Below are 20490 nucleotides of genomic sequence, written 5' to 3'. Positions count from 1 at the left end.
AGTCCCCACCCGCCCAGGGCTAGACCAAGTCAAAATCCTAGTGTTGTATCCGATCCCTACCCGACCAAAGAGCGACTGAGCCACCCCTACCTTGCCCGATTATAGGCCACCCACTTTTGAGCTTTAATACTCTCGGGCGAGGGAAGACCGGGTAACCCTTACCTCCCCCGTCGCTAGACCCCAACCTAACACTAATGCCCGATCCAGACCCGATCAGGGCTTGCATGGAGTGCGCATGTTCCCGATCCATACCCGACCAAGTATAGACCGGTGAGCGTCATCGTCTCTTCGTTTGCCCACCCCGGTCAAGACCCAGTTAGGCTCACATGAAGTAAAGATTGGATTTTTATGGGGAAAAATCAAAATTTTGGATTGAAATCGTTCCAAAGAACGTCGAAAATGATATTTAAATGCAAAAAGGTTCTAAAATCGAAGAAATTTCACTCGAAACCCTAAAAATATATTGATTCAGCATCTCATATTTGAATCCCTAACAATACTCTTACAAAATCTAATCATGCAATTTTTATCTCAGAAAAAACATCCAACATCTCAGAATGTCTCGAAACATCTCAAAAACAAACAAAAAATGCGAGAAAATGGTTTCAACCGAACTTGAGTGAAGAAGATGAGAGCTCAGTCAAACCAACAAGAAATCCAATCAAAATATGGATGAAGAAAATGGACAAAAAAAATATCAATTAACCCCTAAAATCGAGTCGAAATCGTAAATGGCAAGGATTAAAACGCAAGAAACAAAGTGGGAGAGGAGGGAAACGAAGCGGGAGTGAAGAAAGATGGATTATTTTTATTTTTTTTTTATGATTTTTGAAATCTGAAGAGTATAATTGCACTTTCCATTTTTTGAAAAGTTGAAGGGGTCAAAAAAACAATGTTTTTTAAAATGGTCTAATTTTACAAAGTCAAATGTCAAAAGGGCTAAAATGTCAATTAACCCCAAAATTTATGCATAATGCATTCCATTTACAACAACTCTTCACAGTGTTTGAATCCAAATACACTTGATTACACATAAATGCATAAAATTTCCAGCCATTTCCCTTCTCCACTTAACGAACACGGCGAGCTTTCTCTTCCTGCCCCAGTCCAAGTGATTTCTGAGCATTTGCAATACCTTCAGGGTCTGGTATGGGATCAGATGTGTCAGTGAACAAAACATTGAATAATGGCAACAGATGATTCCATTACAATGGCAATGGTAATATAGTATGTATGGCATGATAAACAGGAGTATCAAAAAGTTGCTTTTACACGAGCAAAATACTATACACTTGGACGTCTCTCAAACTTGAAATTAATGTATTTATTTTACTAACAAGTGAGATGATAATGAAGAATCAGACGCACATAAAAAATCGAGTGTTCATACAGGTAAACAAATGTGCTTATGGGGAGTTGAGCCTCAGAATCTATAAATATCAAATGGTTCGTTAAAAGCCTCATAAAGAGTATGCTTATAATGATTCACATTGAAGAAGCAATCTCCACAAGACAAACTACGAACGCGTAATCATTATTTTTGTCATTTTTAACCAACGCCAGAATCACTGTACACCTAACCAAACAATCAATATATCCTTTGATAACAATTTGTTCTTCCAGCTCATTTATACAGGTTTTCAGTCAATGGAAAAACAGTGATATAATAAACTTTTGGGATGTCATTGAGTGTAAATGCATTAAAATATTATTAGCAAATAACTGTGCCCGTGTGGAGTGCAAATCCAGACCTGCGGGGAGAAAAAAAAAAAAAAACATACCGAAAAACTGTGTAAAAATTCGAGTGAAGAAATTCAAATTCCGGGAGACATTGTAAGCCATGGCTGGTGGAAGAGGTTTGACAATCGTGTCAATGCTAAATACTCGTTGAAGAAACTGCACCACAAAATTTTAAGAACTTGCAATTTGTTAGAAACAATTTCATAACTTAATACAAAAATATTTCCAAGGTTATTTACTTAACAATGAATAAGGAAAGCACTCTAAGTACAGTCAAATTCTATAATTTGGTGTGTTCATGATTGTCTAAACTAGAGTACACCATGCCATTATACTTCTTTTAAATTAAAGATAATGAAAGTACAGCAAACTAAAAGTAGACATTTTTTTAGAACATTTCATGTTTCAACATTTAAACAACAAAATGAGAACAGATGTTCCTCCATTTGCGGTTCCGGGAGAATGCAATTTTTTTTATGGAAAGTCGGAGGGTGCATTGTTGTGGATATTTGGGGAAGAGAAATAACAGAATTTTTAGAGGGAGGTTGTTATGGACCCCATTTTGAAATAGAGAAGAGAAAATAGAAGGAAAGAAATTGAAAATAAAAGAGATAGTAGACTCATTTGTGGGAGTCTAAACCTCCTCAGGATTTTTGAGGAATGTCAACCTCCCGATTGACTAAAAGATCAGTTAACGTCAGAATTCTCCCCTCCCTTCTCCCCACTTTTTTCCTATATAACTGAAAAACTAAAACTACCCACTTCCGTAAATTTCTCTAAAAATAATAAGCCATTATTTGAATTCCATTACTATAGGAATCCACTAACCAAGTAATTGAATTACAAAAACAAAGAAAATATTCAAATAAAATCTAAATAACAGTAAACAAAGTTAAACAAAAATAAAAAATCATGGACCATAACAACAGATTATCTTGTGGTCCCTTGAGATATTTAATGTCTCTCAGTAGTCATTAGGCGTCAGATATGAGTTCTTTTTGTAATCACTAGGTCTTATTTTGCTTGACTGGAACCCCTTTCCTTAAGGTGTTCACTTTGGTGGACTTTGTTTTTTGGCATGTCCTTATATTCTTTCAAATTTTCTCAATGAAAATAGGGATCCAATAACCAAGTAATTGAATTACAAAAACAAAGAAAATATTCAAACAAAACCTAAAGAACAGTAAACAAAATTAAACGAAAATAAAAAATCATGGACCATAACAGCGGATGTTGATGTTTGGTCCCTTGAGATATTTAATGTCTCTCGGTAGTCTCTAGGCGTCAGTTATGAGTTCTTTTTGTAATTATCTCTAGGTCTTATTTTGCTTGACTGGAACCCCTTTCCTTAAGGTGTTCCCTTCGGTGTGCTTTGTTTTTTCGTATGTCCTTATATTCTTTCAATTTTTCTCAGTTGGACATATATCCCAATGTTAATCATAATATAAATAAATAAACAAAATAACAAAATAAAAACAAATATTTCCATAGATTGAGTACAAAGATTCATCCATATTATCAATTCATAACTAAAATTCCGGTAAAGTTAAACACTACTCCAATCTACATTTGACATGGCTCCATAAGAATTGATGTTGATGCCAAAGTGTGGGTTAAATAGCATATAACCATAATTGGCGGTCCCAAGTGGAGTCAGGTCAGCAATAACATTGGTCATGTCGGGTTGGGTTCCAGACAAAAATAGTGTGTGAGTCAATGCCATTATCTCGGTAAAGTTGATTTCTGGTAGAGGACATTGCAGTTTAAAAACACCTTCAGAGAACACTTGCTTAAATAGCCACCAGACAGACCCACACTTCACCTTTAGGTTCACAATGCTAAATTGCATGCCTAACCTTCTTGCATATTCAACTGCATGTAAGTACTCAACGTTGTTCTATGTAAACCCATTGGGGACTCGAAATGTGTGCCCGTCACTTGGGAGGTATGGGACAACCTTTAACCTAATAGAAAAGTCATCAACGTCCACAAATCCCAATTGTTGAATAGAAAAGGCAAAGGGGGTTGGGATCATGAGATCTGAGATTATCCTTCGCATTTTCAACCTATTAGAATCACATAAATGAAACCCATTGGTGAGAATAACTGCACGGCATTTCAGATATACCATTACCATACAACCAGTGGCGAGAACGGTAGCCATTTGTTCAAACTCAGTCATCGACTCCTCATGGTTCAGATTACCTTTGAGTTTATGGTAGCATTGTAATGCACCACTCAGAGAAGCCTGTATACCGGTCATTAACCGCTGGGGGTGAAGCTCAATGTAAAGCGAAGTAGAAGGTCTAGGAAAGAAGTTTCCTAGGAACCCTTGCTTCCTAAGCTCAAGTGTGTAGGCATGATTCCCTTCAGGTAATTCGTCAGTAGGTGACTCTGTAAATGCTGGTTCTACAACCTCACATTCGCTAAGAACTTCTGTCTTGCATGACAAGAGAGATTTTCCCTTCATAATTTACAATGGAATAAGATAAGAGGAAGCGAGAAAATTTTCGATTTCTCAAAGCTCAAATTTAAAGAAAACCGAGCAAGTCATTAAACAGAATTCGCAGTTGGCTCTACTTCATTCATACTTTCATTTTTATAACCCATAGAGCCCCCTTGTTGGATTGCCAACCATCTCGTTTCCTGGATTTCCAGCCTGCCCTTTTCACTTCTTTTTATTTTCACTTGATGCTTTATCTTTTTCTCTGCTTTTCCGTTGTCCAACTATAAATTCCTTCTCTTTTTTGTTGACCCCATTAATACATTCACCAAAATCAATTTTGAGCAAAATAAATTCTACATTCAAACTATCATCAGCACAACTAAAGCCTACCACATAAATGTCATCCTCATCGTAAATAGCTGCTTCATTAATGGTGAGTAACCTTTGATTTATTCAAAGCAAACCCAACATCGATTACTTTAGACTAATCAGCATCCCTCTCAATCAAACTTCTTTGACAACATCAGAGGCATCTGCACGACCCCTTCCTTCCCTAACAATGCCAATTACCATTATGTCCACTTCCTTGATCATTAAAGGTACGATTAACCATATTATCTTGCCTCTAACCACTTCAATTTTCTTTTTTCTTAGTACAACAACGAGGGTATCAGAGATGATGTAGTAAATGTCAATTAACTAAGCTCACTTTGGCTCCAACCTCTTCAATTTCCTTCCTTGGAATTATCATCATTTCATCTATTTTCCTTCTCTCCGCCAATTACTCCAAGCCCTTATATTATATTATCAAGCTGCCAACCCCGCCAGATATTAATGGACTATCATTTGATTGGACCAAGCCACCTACATCTCTATTTTCTTTGAGCCAACTTCTCTTCAACACATCTCTATTTCCATTTAGTATCATCTTTTGACTTATCAACCAACCGTCCTCCAAGACTTAGTAAAGAATCCATACGTTGAGGTTTTTCTTTGAACTTTCTAGCTGTTTCTTGTGAAAACTTTCCATGTGCACTCCAATTATGATGACTAAGAGGCTCAGTGTACTTGTCAGTATGAATTTGGAAGTCAGTAATCAAAGAACAGATTACTTCAAGACAATCCTACAATCTAATTAGTGAATCTATGACAGAAGGATGGTTATCTACGCAAAATTAAAACACAATTGCAGATGAATAGGAAACAAGAATACCACACAAAACAACAGCAACGAACAGACAAGAAACGATGAATTAGGTGACTAAAAACATTATTCACGTTAAAACTCTAATGAAACACTTACAACAGTCTCAACAACAGAACGCAGTCGACGTTAAGACAATTATACCTGGTAATTGCGTTGGAAACTGTAGCGGAGCTCAGGGTCAATCTCGAGGGAATCATCCACTTCTTTCGAGCTCTTGGACTTGACGCTCTTCTTCCGAGGAACGTGCATTACCGGAGTCTCGCCAGGATTCTTAGTCACTTTCAGCTTTGCTCCGGCGAACTCATCCGCTTCCTCCTCCCCCCGCCATGGAGCTGAAGATGCCAACTGCTTCTTCTTCGCCATTTTCGCCCAACCCAAAATTCTCAAGACAGCCGTAAAAAGCAATGAACTTTGTAACAGATACGATAGGGACCTCGTTTGGAAACATGGATAACACGCCCCTTATCGGGATAGTTTCATTCCTACCCCGGTTTTTGGTACTCTGAGGTTATAGTCGTGTTCGGCCCAGGCCCATTTAAAATTTCCGAAATTTCCTTCCTGTCTCTCCGGCGAGGTTCATTCGGTGACTGAGAAATGAGAGGACTGTCGCCGTCTAGAATCGTAAGATCGCTCTCAGTGTTGAGGAGTACGAGACGGCAAGATTTTCCAAATTCAATTCTATGTTGTTCTTTCTGTACTGGCGATGATAATTATGACGGTAGGATCGGTGATGGAATGCAGAGCTCGAAGGTTAAGGTTTTTGATCGTGATCTTAAGCGTAAACACGTAAGCCAAATTTGTCGTCATTTTCTTTTTTGAGCTTTATTTTTCTTCTTTGATCTATGTGTGTTAACCAGAACAGGTTTCTAGAGGAGTTTTTGTTCAGATATTTGGAGTAAATATGGTGATATTGTGAAGCTAATTTGTAATGGTCGTCTATATAGAGGGGAATTCTGGGAGTTTTACTTGTCTTTCTGTGATGGGGTTTGTTAATTGATTGGTTCATATGTTCGTGTTCTGGTTTGGTTTTGTTTTTTCTGTGCAAATAACTTTTAACAAGTAAAATTAAATGGCAAGCGCTCTTGTACTACATGAAACTTTTTAGCTACTCCTCCATAAGCTTTCTGATATGTGGTGCCTTCGATTTTTTTTTTTTTTTTTTTTTTTTTTTTTTTGGAGTATTTCTATACTTTGTTCTTGCTGAAATTGTTGTTTCTTGGTGACAGCGGGACCGAGCGGCATGGTTGATGCGCCCAAAGGATTCTCTTGTTGATACAGTTGCCGAAAACTTGTTGGATCGTTTGGAGGTATTAGATAGCAATGTTGTGAAATTGTGTTCATTTTAACTTGTGAATTCCAGTCATTGTTCTCTTAGTTATCGTTTTCTTAATGAAGTGTTGCACCTTTTGATGAAATTTTTGTGAAAGCATTGGTTATGAAATCATATCTCAATTGGATCCTTTACAGAGATGAGAAAGCCATTACTTTTTAGTTTTTCTTGGTGATAATGACAATAAGATGAATGCTCATAGTTGTAAATGTAACATCTTTTGGACATTAAATGAAACAGGAACTAAATTCTATTCCAAAGCGTACTAATATCTTATAACTATTATCAATTTATCCTGGTTAACATGGATTAAATCAATTGCTGTTTCAGTAATTGTTAGTTGTGAATGTAACTTACCTATCTATTCCTTTTCCCAAAACTTAAGATTGAAAATGAAATATTTTAATTGGATTTAATCTTATCATGGGTTTCAACTTTTTAACACACAAATTTGGATCCAGTTGACTTCATCATCCTTAAACTCTCAATTAATTTGACGAAGGCATTATTTACTTGATTTTACATGTCTCACATTGTGACTTTTGAAGGATTGCAAGAAGACATTCCCAACAGCATTATGTTTGGGGGGTTCATTGGAGGCTATCAGGAGATTATTGCATGGCCGTGGTAATAAACTTGTTTCCACTTTCTTGAATTATTAGGAAAAGAAGATCTGACTTTGAGAGAACAAAAGGTTAAGGGGCACGACAGTTGTTCATATATTAAATGTGTCACTTAAGTTTCTCAAAATTATACTGGCTTGCCTTGAATTATGGTGAATGTTTTATTTGACTTTTTTTGCCATGGTGTGAATAGATTTTTCATTTTTGTATGTAGTCAAATGTAGATTCAGACCGTCAAGATGCCGTTTTAGAGTTTGCCTTGAAAAATAATTTTCTATTGTTAATACTTTTTCTTACTTTCAACTTTTAAAACTCAAATTCTTTTGCTTGTTATTTTTATGTCCTCTTAAGTCCTTGGGTTTCAGGTTCAAGTTCTTGTCACTTTTCTTTTTTAATGGATACATCCTTCTTCATTTTGGATGTGAATGATTCCTATTTTTAGCTTGTGACCTTCTACTGATGAAAACTTTGGTTTCGTATCATATTTATATAATAATAATAATAATAAACTAAATAAATAAATAAACCTCTACTGAAAATATTTAGGGAATTCATATTTCGAACTTTTGAGTTTGAAGGTTGACCTCATTCTTTTTTTACATTAGATAAATGATGTCTCAATGAACTTCAATTTCTCTGCTCTAGCATAGTCTTGACTTCTTACCATATCTTTTCTAGTTTGAAGTTTCTTTTAATTATAATCTTCCTTTTTCCAAAAAAATAGAAAAATGAAATCGAAATGTGTAACTACTGTAGCACAATTGTTAATTGTTAAGATAGTTGGATGCTGTAATGAACTAATGATACATGTATAGCTATGAACTGTGACATTGATCTGTTGGAAGTTTAGACAGCTGGGTTGTAGTTCCCACACTGACATGCTTGGCCTTTGTGCTTTTTCATTGTTGTTATATTATATATTGCGAGGTTGCTACTGGTTTTAGTTTAAGTGAATACGGGAATTTGTAAACACCAGTATTAATATAATCTAGATAGGCTATCCTGCTTTTTGTATTGTATTAAATTGTTCAATAAAATTTTTATCTATTTTCCAGGTTCGGTTGAAAAGCTGATCATGATGGATGCATCACATGACATGATAAAGTTATGCAAAGATGATACAGGTGCACATGATCAGGACGTTGAAACGTCTTTTATTGTTGGTGATGAAGAGTTTCTACCTATAAAAGAAAGGTGTTGTTACAGCTTGTTTCTTTTTCAATAATGTGCACTCATTGGTTGAATGAAACTAATGCTTTATCATTTCTTCTATTTGCTTCTGGTGTGAAGTTCAGTAGATCTAATTATAAGTTGCTTGGGTCTTCACTGGACAAATGATCTTCCTGGAGCCATGATTCAGGTTTGTCCCAGCACCCCCTGCGGGAAAAAAAATTAAAGAAAGAAAAAAAAAAAAAAAAAAAAAAAAAGTATTGCATTGATTCTCATCTTCACTTCTAAACCTAATATACCTTAGACAGCAGAGTCTGCCAATGGAAAACCTTGTTAATTTTACTTTTGCAGTTTCTTAGAAAGTTAGTCTTTAGGTTTTTTAAGTGTCTTGTGTAATAATTGAAACATGTGGTCAGTGTTAACTGTTAAGAAGGAGAAGTGAAATCTCAATTTTAACCTTTGTACTAGAGAGAGTTTTTACAGGCGTTGTTAGTATGAAGCATGACTGTTGGATAACAATGCAAATTGTATTGCAAACTTGGTATTGGATGGTATCTTGTTCTGTTATTCTTTTCTGTGTGTTTCTTTAATGCTTAAATTTTTGCTTGTTCGTTTTATGTATCATTTCATGTCTGGGAGCTAGTATGTTTAGTGGCCTTTTCTACATCTTTTTTCTTGACAGAGTAGATTGGCACTGAAGCCAGATGGGCTATTTTTAGCAGCGATCTTTGGAGGGGAAACCTTAAGGTTTGTCACGTTTCTTCTGGTTTGAATTTTTAGTTCATTGCTTAAGTTCCCTGCATGATTTCTTGTACATATACTTGCAATCAGGGAACTGAGAATAGCATGTACTCTTGCACACATGGAGCGTGAAGGAGGCATCAGTCCTCGAGTATCACCATTGGCACAAGTATGTTATTGCAAACTACTTTCGTGCTTTTAAATATTGTAAAAGACTCTAAGCAGCTTTCTTTTCTCAAAGAATCCTATCAGGAGTGTTTTTTGCCTATAATTTTTTACTACTGTTTAACATTTCTTCTTAGTATTCTTAGTATCATTTGCACTCAGATTTAATTATATATCTTGGCCAATGTTTTGAGTGGTAATTCAAAATATGAAATAAGAGAAATATGCAAGATACTTTTGTGGCTCTAAATCGAATCCAGAAATTTATATTTCTGGATCTAAATTATGGTGGTTAGATTCTGAAAGAGAGACAGCATATTCAGACATGTATCTTGTATTTAACTGAAGGAAGCACACACTTATTTAGGTGAGAGATGCAGGCAATCTTTTGACAAGAGCTGGTTTTACCTTGCCTGGTGTTGATGTTGATGAGTATGTAGTTCGCTATCCAAGTGGTGAGCATGCTTATCTCACTATTTATTGTTTATTTCAGTAAATTCTGCCAATTAGAATGTCAGTCTAGTGTAGATAATAAAAAGTAGTTTGTTAAGCCTACAGTTGTCCCGTTTTGACTTGTGGCCTTGTCTGTAGAAAGTGACTTAATAAAAATCAGTCGCAGCCAAAACTTACAATTGAAATAGTACACATTTACACTTAAAAAAGAAAATTTTGAAGATGCTCCAACTTGGAACAGTGTACTCGACAAAGTCTTGTATCTCTGTGTCTCATGATTTTTATTTATTTATTTTTTTTTTTTTTTTGGGTTCTGTTTACCTATTATTAAGCACTGGAGCTGGTGGAACACTTGCGTGCAATGGGTGAAACAAATGCACTTTTACAAAGGAACCCTGTAAGATTTCATCCTTTCTTGTCTTGAAGATGAGTATCATTGACTATGTGTTTCCAGTTACGATATTATCTTGTGTTCATCAACAATGAGTTGACAAGCTAACATGAGCGTAGCTTAGACATAATGGGAAAAAAAACTAAGAATTGACAAGTTTATGTTGTTGATCTATATATCATTGATGTTTAAATAATGCTACTCAGATCCTGAAGAGAGAGACAGCCCTTGCAACAGCAGCTATTTATGATTCCATGTTTGCTGCAGAAGATGGGACCATTCCTGCAACCTTCCAGGTCAGCTTACTAGAATGCACCTAGTTAAATAATATGGGTTTGTTTTCTCTTGGTCATTGACTATGTGCTTTTCCTAGGGTGTGAGCAGGTTAGTTGTTCTGTTCAATGTTAAGCCTAAACCGATGCCCAACTGGACCTACTACTAAACAACCAACAGCTTGTCCAAAACTAATTGAAACTGATCAAGATCAGATCAAACCAACTGAAATTGATAAAATTTATCAAAAGTGAACCGACTTTTTCTCTGTTTTTGTATTTATTAAACCGAACTGACCAGAAATAACTGGAACTTGTTACTCAAACAGATCAAAGTGGCCCAACTAGTTCTGTTGATTTTTCGAATTTTGACTTGCACCCTACCTCTGCCTCCTACACTGCCTCAAATGTAGGATTGATTGGATAAATGATGATGGCAGGAGTTATTCTGAAGAAAGTAACTGAATTTTAGAGATGACATTGTTTTGATTTCAATTACAGGTGATTTACATGACAGGATGGAAGGAACATCCTTCCCAACAGAAGGCCAAAAGAAGAGGATCCGCAACCATATCCTTCAACGACATCCAAAAACAATTTGGAAATGTCAATTGATGTTTCTCTTTATTTTCTCTCATGTTTAGTCTCCCTTTTTTGGTACAACAAAGTGGGAGCTTGAGATTTGAACCTCCAAGTTCGGAGGAATCAGTCGTTTTAACTACTGAAAACTATACTTACATTTCCGGTCTTCTTTCCTAAATAATTTGTATTCCTAAAAGGACGTTCCAATTTGGAAAATTGGTTACCTGAACAACCAACTTGATTTCATCGTATTTCATCTTTAAATAATACTCTTTTTTGTCGAGTTGGCTAAAGAGAATATCAGCTAGAGACAAAAAAAACTAATGTAAAATAGGCTAAGCACAGGGATTGCAATTATGCAAATTATGAAAGAAGCAAGAATTTCATTTGTTCCTTAGCGAATGAGAGGGGGGATCTGAGGTTAAGGAGGAGATGGATTAATGGTCGTCTATTGTAAGCCCCATAAATAATGGTTATATAAAACCATTGCAACACACCACAATAAAGAACACATTTCCTCTCCATTTCTTCTTTTAGAGTTTTAGTGTTTATTTTTTCTTTGCATTTATTTTAGTTCATATACTTTACAAATTGTTTAGTTTGTCATGATAGTTTTTAGTCAACTTTTCGGAAAAAAATCTCAATTAGTCTTCCAAATCTATAAAATTTGGCGAGATTTCATTTTTAATAGAAATTAGGGGCAATTGCAACTTTAATTAAAAAAAATTGAAAATTGGACACATGTCAAAAAGCTTTCGTATGAAAATTTGATTGTTATCTGATTTTTATGTGATTGCTATTTGATTTCTAAGTGATTGTTATATGATTGTCACACCTATAATTACAAAAAAAATTAAAGTCATGACTTTGGTTTCTTAAAATGTATTTTCCATACAATGCAATTTTCCTAGAAATTATTGCTATGAGTTTATTGTGTCCGATAAAATGAACTTCAAATATACAATCATTACTAATTTTAAGATTTATTGAAAATACAATGTCCAAATTTTGACATTTATTAGAATATGAATTAAATGTCGGATTAAATATAAGAAAGAAATTGAACAATGAAGTATTTAGATGACAAATAGTTCAAGTGAACCTAGCTTGGCAGTACTTGACATAAACGCTTTCCAGATAATAAATGAATCAGATTTGAACATGCACAGATACTAATGCCTAATGTTTTATAGATCGCATAGTGTAGCCATCGAAAGAAAGAAGAGATATGTAAACTTAGGTATTATTTAAATGATGTTATCTTATGAAGCATGAAGCCCTTCCCTCTCTCTATACAACAAACCAAATCCTCACCCTAAGTATTTTGGCAACTACACAACAATTTCTCTATCCCTGTGGCCTTATCAACAATTAGAAGCTGTTCTGTTCTACTCTTGGGGAAAAAAGTTTTAAAAAAAGACTGTAAACTCCCTGGGGTAGATTTAATTATCAATCCTTATTGTTGTTTATATACAACACTAATATCAATATCATATCGGTCAAGGTTTTTGTGGTTCTTTGCAGACAGTTGCAGCATTCAGTTTGAGAGCAGAACCATCTTCTACCTTTGATGTTACCAAAGTTAGTCTTTGATCCTGAGAATTATCGGATTCATTTCAAAGCTGATCACTATAGCTCTTGTTCGTTTTCGCTTTGTCGAGTCGTGCCTTTCGAAAAGCCTGCTGAATTTGTCTCTCGTGCTCCTTCAGCATGTCCTCAATGGTTCCCCCTGTAGGCACCAACGGTCCTGAGTAGTGTATTCTGTTCTTCTTTTGAACATAACCCTACAACGCAAATGTTCAAAGTCAGATCCAGTATTAACAAAAACTGAATGAAGAAATAAAGAGGATTGCACTTCAATTGTACTAAATGATTTTGAAAAATAAAAATAGACAAAAACTATTTACTTCTCTGAACTTGTTCTATCTCGTCATTGATTTTCTGTTAATCATGTGTACCAAGAATCTTGAACTCTTTTCAAAATTTGAAATTCTACCAGTAACATACATATGACTTCATATACAAGTCCCTTTATACTCATCATGTAAATGAATAAACAAATTTATGACAGTTTTCCTCATACCATTCCAGAATCTTTAGTAGACACCAAGTCTTCCTTCTTGAGAGAAGAGGTTGATAAATCTCCCACTGACTGACGCATCTGAGATTTCTGTGTCTTTGACTCTGCACAATTTCTCGAGGCTCCGGTAGGCTTACCCCATAAATCTGCAATGCTCGGGTGCACCATAGATGTTGAGTGGTTGTATCGATTCTGTGCAACTCTCGGAGGCTCATTGTCCTCGTGAGGGTTATATTTCGCACTCGTTTTTTTCGAGATCGGGTGTGCCTGCAGTTTTAGTCCATGAGAAAGGTATCTTATCAGGCAAATAACGCTGTTTTAAAAAAGCATTGTTTTCACATGACATGTTTGGTTCCATGAGTCTGCGCAACTAAAAGCACTTTTCACAATTTTTTTCAGTACTTGTCGACAAATTAATGCACTTAAAAAAAAAAAAAAAAAAAAAAAAAGCCATGCTCTCAAAAGTCATCAAACTCATAAACAAAAAGTTTCCTATTCCTGACATATACCTTTATAGTAATATCTCCTTGAGTATTGAATTCGGGCGTAGGAACTGCCTTGGTGTCTCTTGAGCCCCTTCTTACTGATTCAGGATGACGTCCCTTCACAGCTTCTGCTTTTTTCCTGAAATTAAGAGATTCGTATGTATAATGACATCCCCAAAAAGGTAGTTTAGTAACCTTGATTTCATTTTTTCTTCAATCTTCATAGATATTTGGCTAGAAAATACTATTTTCATATAATACGGATTATGTATAACAAAAAAACTAATCAAAAACCTAAACAACGACCACTAGAGAAACAAGTTTGGAATTATACTTTCTCTCTTCTTCATTCCGCAGCTTGGCATCGAATTCTTTGCTCGGAGGATATTTTGGTAAGCTTGATGGGTCACAAGGGAGAGGTTCTGTTCTGAAAAACTGCAGAACCGGATACAATTAAATTACTATAATATGCCAATCAACATCATATGAAACAACATATCAACAAGAAGCACTTTTATTTCAACTCTAGTAGCTAGGAAAAAAAAGAATAGCTCATTGAGGTTAATGCACATGATTGTAGACATACGAAAGGAAACATGAAATACCTCACTTCTGAGGGCTAAAGTAGCTGATCCTCTGTGCTCTGGTTCAATAGCAAGTAGTTTATTAACAAGAGCCAGAGCTGAAGGAGGGAAACTTTTAAATGTCTCAGAAAGGCAGCTTTTATAACGGTGTTGAGGTTTGAAGCTGGTTGCATGTGGCAACTTTGTTCTCTGCCAGAACTCCTCAGATGGTGAACCACAGAGCTTAAAAATCTTGTGCATTTGTTCCACCTGATAAAATGATCAATTCAAACAACACCCAAATGAATTTTATGGTTATTTCTAGAGCGTATATGAAATGCCATGAACAAAAAATTAACAACTACATAGACAATTCCTGAAAACTAACAACCTATTGTTTTCTCGCATTTTCTTAAAGATTACAAGAAACAGAACAGGCAACGAGTGGATGATAGAACAACCTCTGTTCTTCCTGGCATAATAGGTTTTCCAGCAAATAATTCAGCAACAATACAACCACAGCTCCAGAGATCTATGGCAGGTCCATATTGGGTAGCACCAAGTAAAAGCTCGGGTGCCCTGTACCACAATGTCACAACCCGACTTGTCAATGGCTGCTTTTTATCAGGCTGAAAAAAGGTAGCAAGACCAAAGTCTCCAATCTTGAGCACGCCATTATTGTCAACAAGAAGATTTGAACCTTTGATATCCCGGTGCAGAATTCCCCGACTATGACAGTGTTCGAGTCCGTGCAGCAATTGTTGCACATAACATTTAATCTACAAGCACAAAATGACACCTTAATTACAATGGTTTCAGTTCCTTCAAATATAAAATCTCTCTATTAGTTCCTTGTTTTCATTACTTTAGATGGCTCAGTTTGAACAAGGATTCATTTTCAAAATGGTTCTAGTTCAATAATTGATATGGTCAAGGGAAGCCAAGAAGATACCTGAGCCTCCGTAAACTTATGTCCAGGAGCTGCTGCAAGGCCAGCAAGGTCATGCTCCATGTACTCAAAAACAAGGTATAAGCTGCCCGACATTCTGGAAGTGACTAAACTCTCAAGCTTCATAACATTTGGATGATCAAGTTTGCGCAAAATATAGATTTCCCTAGCCATAAAACGGACACTTTCCGGATCCATATTTACAAATCTCACTTTTTTCAATGCCACGATTTTACCAGTTTCAAGGTCCCGGGCTTTATATACACTGCTATAAGTTCCCTGTCCAATCTGCATATAGGAAGGACACAATGGGATAATTAGCAGATATTGATGCAAGATGAGATAGAGAGACATTCACAGCAGATGTTATAAGATACTTGGAATATTTTGATGAAGAAAACCAACTTTTATGACTAGGACAATATAAACTACAAACAAGGGAAACTCAAAGACAAAAGAAGCCAACAACATAGAACAACCTAACAGCCTAGAAAATTTCAGAAAAGAGCTCCTTTACAGAATAATGAAATTAAAGAGAAATCGCAAAATTTGTTGGTAATCGAGATCCAAATGGAGACACTGAACCTAACCAAGGCCAAAGTCTCCTCCCAAGTCTCAAGAGCTCTTCAAACTTCTGAAAAACATCCTATTTTTCTTAAGTCAAATATGCATATGATTGGAAAGAAAACAGCATCTCAAAAAATCCTCCCTCGATTTCAAAAGGGAGGGTAGTATAAGACCTCCTCCATTATAGACCAATCTGTTGAAAGCCATCGGAACACCAAAAGTCTCAAAGAATCTATCCTATATCCCTCAGGAATCTATCTTTTAACTTGGAGTTCCTATCTGTATACCCGTCCCAGGGCCGTCATGGGGTTTACTGTTTAGTATGATATAAGCTGTCTATAGCTCGTTCCTCGCTTCTTTTCACAGGGCCAATAATATCTACACAGCATGTTATTCTAAACATAGCTCAACTAGTAAAATTAATATCCTTGATCAAAAGGTCATAGGCTCAAATTCCCACCACACGTGTTATTCATCTTAAAAAATATCTCTGTCTATATAACACACACGCCAAAAAAACAAAAAAAACGAAAATACCCGAAGAAAGAAAAAGCATTCTGTTATAAATGAAAATAAACGAATAGAGCATTCGACCAATGGGGAGAGGAAATTTAAAAGAAACCTACTGGTGAAAAATTCATTTGAAGGAAAAATGCATGCTGTTCAGAGCATTATCTAGATTGCAATTCGTTGTTGTTCAGTAAATACAGATAAGAAGCACTAGAGTCAAATGATTCTAAAGACATGAAGTAAAAGAGAACATAACGAATGGAACTAACTTTGTCTAACTTTTCAAAGGAGTCAGCCCGCCGAGGTACCCACCCTTTGATGGCTTCTCCAGCAACGGAAGCTAACCATGAAGGCCATCCAGCCATGACAAGTTCGGCTTCGGCCCCTTTAGACAAGCTAGCTAACCTAAAAATGTCAGGCTGTTTTCCACCTGCTGAAGCATTATCATTATTTGCTTTTGCAGCCTTTATGGATTTATTCTCAGATTCATCATCTTCCTTTGCTCGATGGACAGAACCTCCATTGGCCTTTGCTTTATGAACAGAACCCCCATTTGCTTTAGATGCCTGCCTTGACAACTGAATCTCTAACATCATATCCTCTCTTTTTGAGGGAGAAGGGGCAACCAACTGGACTGAAGATTTGTTCAAATCTTTTTCAGACTCTTTGTGGTTGCTATCCTCTGGTTCTGAGGAATCTCTTGAGCAAATGCAGCCCATACTCCCTCAAATTTTCCTCTCTATTTCCTCACGTTTATTCAGCAACGTTTTCTACCATTGCTAAACCTGCATTCTCGTGGGAAACCCCAAAGTTTCCCCTCTCTGTCAAAACATTTATACCCGTTTCATCAATTTCCTGTTTCTTCAACACTCAAATATACTCAATACCTTGGCATCAATTCTAACAAATTCCAGATTAAACCAAACATAAATACAAGAATTCCTTACAAATATTTCTAGAAATTTAAATGCCAAGCATATGGGAAGAGAAAATCACACCCTGAATGCAGAAACAACAATGAACCGAACCCACCGATTGTAGAGATAGCAGAAGTAAACAAAAACCCAGATCAGAAATCCTCTTCTCGGATCAGAAAAACCCAGAAAAAGTTTCTGGGTCAAGAACTTTTCATGTTTCCCCTCGGAAAAAAGAAATAATAAGATAACAAGACAAGAATTAATATCCCAATCGTTGAGGAAATAAGAGAGAGAAGGAAAATGCAGGAGGAAAAATAGAAAGAGAAACAAAAAGAGAAAAATGGAAAGGGGAATGGGGAATATTGAAACTGAATGTGATTTGGCAAAGGGGGAGAGAGAGTTGAAGTGGGTAGTGATGAGGTCCTAGAAATGCGAAGGACCAACCATGTTTGGGGATTGACAGAGTGGCTAGGTTGCCAGAGCTTCTCTCTTCTTCTCTTGTGAAATATGAAAACAGAAATTGGATCTGAACAGTTGAAGAGGCGTAGAATTTGCAAATAATACAATAGAAAAAGATTGTTCAACCCTTCCATTGACAGTGAAGAACAAGAACAGACGAATTCTTTCCCTCTTGTTTCTTCTCTTTGCGTGCAATGCCGCAAGACGTGCATTGCAGTACTGTCGTGCTCAAAATTCAAATCGTTTCTCTTTGCCATTTGGCGACTCAACTAATTTTTATGGCCGTCTCCATTCTTAGAAAATTCATTTTTTTAAGAAAATCTTAGAAAAATCATCTTAATCAAATGTTTAAAATGCCCATATTATTATGAATATTATAATAAAAAATATATGTTCATTACTTAGTGTACTAAAGATCATATGCCATCATTTGGTGCAGAAGTATTAAAAAAATAAAAAAACTCGATGATCCGAAAAAACTTATGAGAGCTAAGTTTCCTTCATCAGTATGGAAACATGTTATTTTGCATGCAGCGTCACTTACACGCATTAGGCTAGCAGCATATCATAAGTACTCGACATTACAATTAACTTATGGTCATGAGCAAACTATTTTCCATCTGAGAATTTTTGGATGTGTAGTATATGTTCCAATTGCTCCACCATAACGCACTAAGATGGGGGCTCATAGGAGGTTAGGAATATATATATATATAACTCCCCATCAATTATTAAATATCTTGAGCCCCTGACGGATGATGTGTTTATTGCACGATTTGTTGATTGTCATTTTAATAAGACAAATTTTCCAACATTAGGGGAAGGAATTAAGAAGTTGGAAAAAGAAATTACATGAAATGCATCGTTATTGTCTCATTTGAAGTTTAGAAAATAATTCATTTGCAAAATATAACAAATCGATTACCAGATGCATTTACAGATGCAAAGAAAGTAACTAACTCACATATACTCATTGCAAATGTTCCATCAAAAATTGATATTCCAACATAACAAATTGTCACTAATGAGTCTGGAACACGCCAGAAGCGTGGTAGACCAGTAGGTTCCAAAGATAAAAATCCTTGAAAACAAAAAACAATTAATAGTGAAAAAAACTTGGTTGAGGATGTAAATATCCATAATGAAATCCTTGACATGACTAGTGAGGAAGGTGAAATACCTAAAAATAATAATGTGATTTCAATAAATTATGCCATAATAGGAAAAAGATGGAATCGAACTAATGTAATTATTGACAACATTTCTACGTATAATGTTGCTCTTGATATTATATCTGAAAATGAGGACCCTGGACCAAAATCTGATGAAGAATATCGATATAGAAAAGATTGGCTTTAGTGGAAAAAAGCAATCGAGGCAGAATTAAACTCACTTTCAAAACGACAGGTTTTTGGACCTGTAGTCTGAAACACCAAAAGGTGTTAAACCTGTGGGATATAAGTGGGTATTTCTGAGGAAAAGAAATGAAAATAATGAGGTCATAAGATATAAAGCAAGACTAGTTGTATAAGGTTTTTCACAAAGACTTGGTATTGATTTTGAGGAGACGTATTCTCCGGTGATGGATGCAATTACATTAAGATATTTAATTGGCTTGACTGTATATAAAGTCTGAATATGCATCTTATGGATGTAGTCACAACACATTTATATAGATCTCTTAATAATGAAATTTATATGAGAATCCCAAAAGGATTTAAGGTACCTGAAACATATACATCAAATTCTCAGGAATGGTATTCAATAAAGTTACAGAGATCACTATATAGATTGAAACAATCAGGACGGATGTGGTACAATCACCCGAGTGGATATTTATTGAAAGAAGGATATTAAAATAATCCAATATGCCAGTGTATTTTTATAAAGAAAACACAATCATGATTTGTTATTATAACTTTATACGTTGATGACTTGAATATAATTGGAACTCCTGAAGAGTTTTCAAAGACTATAGAATATCTTAGGAAAGAATTTGAGATGAAAGATCTCGGGAAACAAAATTTTGCCTTGGTTTGCAAATTGAACATTTAGCAGATGGAATATTTATTCATTAGTCAACTTATACAGAAAAATTTTGAAAAGATTTTATATGGACAAAACACATCCATTAAATATTCCAATGGAAGTTTGTTCATTGGATATAAAGAAAGATATATTTCGACCTCGAGAAGATAATGAAAAGCTTCTTGGTCTTGAAGTACCATATCTTAGTGCAATTGGTGCACTTATGTATCTTGCTAATAATACAAGACCAAATATTGTATTTTCAGTAAATTTATTAGCTTAATATAGTTCTTCTCCTACAAAAAGACATTAGAACAAAATTAAGCATATACTCCGTTATCTCCAAGGAACAATCGATATGGGTTTGTTTTATTCAAATAAATCAAATTTTGATCTAGTTGGTTATGTAGATTCTAGATATTTATCTGATCCACACAAAGCTAAATCTCAACCAGGTTATCTGTTCACATGTGGAGGAACTGTTATATCATGACGATTGGTGAAACAGACTATAACGGCCACTTCCTCTGCAATTCACGAGACTAATCGAGAATGTATATGGTTAAGGTCAATGATTCAACACATTCGTGAAACATGTGGCTTGTCTTCTAATAAAAACCTTCCAACAATATTATACGAAGACAACACAGCTTGCATAGCCCAAATCAAAGAAGGATATATTAAAGGAGATAGAACAAAACATATTTTACCAAAACTTTTCTACACTCATGATCTTGAAGAAAATGGCGACATCACTGTACAATAAATTTGTTCAAATGATAACCTGACAAACTTATTTACAAAGGCATTAC

General features: G+C 35.4%; 4 protein-coding genes across 4 annotated transcripts; 1 reads left to right on the top strand and 3 right to left on the bottom strand.

Moving 5' to 3' along the window:
• Positions 1-788: 788 nt before the first annotated feature.
• On the bottom strand, positions 789-5756 carry LOC120079628 (zinc finger/BTB domain protein). Its single transcript, XM_039033893.2, has 3 exons — positions 5535-5756; positions 1782-1896; positions 789-1144 (listed from the first exon to the last, which is right to left on the bottom strand). The coding sequence occupies exons 1-3, from the start codon at positions 5754-5756 to the stop codon at positions 1071-1073; spliced, it is 411 nt and encodes a 136-aa protein (XP_038889821.2). The 3' UTR covers positions 789-1070.
• Positions 3144-4342, bottom strand: LOC150035376 (capsid-like protein). Its single transcript, XM_090314615.1, is given in 1 exon segment — positions 3144-4342. A coding segment is annotated over 1 exon segment (924 nt). The 5' UTR covers positions 4211-4342; the 3' UTR covers positions 3144-3286.
• Positions 5757-5915: 159 nt separating the features above from the next.
• LOC120079627 (S-adenosyl-L-methionine-dependent methyltransferases superfamily protein) lies at positions 5916-11413 on the top strand. The gene is made up of 11 exons (XM_039033892.2): positions 5916-6179; positions 6620-6700; positions 7272-7350; positions 8402-8540; positions 8637-8706; positions 9199-9263; positions 9348-9426; positions 9790-9877; positions 10208-10272; positions 10473-10562; positions 11040-11413. Exons 1-11 carry the CDS (start codon positions 5988-5990, stop codon positions 11151-11153), a joined length of 1062 nt encoding a protein of 353 aa, XP_038889820.2. The 5' UTR covers positions 5916-5987; the 3' UTR covers positions 11154-11413.
• A 934-nt stretch (positions 11414-12347) lies between these two features.
• Positions 12348-17436, bottom strand: LOC120079626 (Protein kinase superfamily protein). The gene is made up of 9 exons (XM_039033890.2): positions 17307-17436; positions 16544-17095; positions 15201-15485; positions 14710-15027; positions 14291-14518; positions 14020-14120; positions 13710-13824; positions 13204-13467; positions 12348-12904 (listed from the first exon to the last, which is right to left on the bottom strand). Exons 2-9 carry the CDS (start codon positions 16991-16993, stop codon positions 12737-12739), a joined length of 1929 nt encoding a protein of 642 aa, XP_038889818.2. The 5' UTR covers positions 16994-17095; positions 17307-17436; the 3' UTR covers positions 12348-12736.
• Positions 17437-20490: the final 3054 nt, after the last annotated feature.

This window comes from Benincasa hispida, chromosome 6 (genome assembly GCF_027475165.1).
Source record: "Benincasa hispida cultivar pf3 chromosome 6, pf3_genome.v1.1, whole genome shotgun sequence".
NCBI lineage: Eukaryota > Viridiplantae > Streptophyta > Magnoliopsida > Cucurbitales > Cucurbitaceae > Benincasa > Benincasa hispida.
Note: the sequence above shows the minus strand (reverse complement) of the source record. Positions and strands in the feature narration are given on the sequence as shown.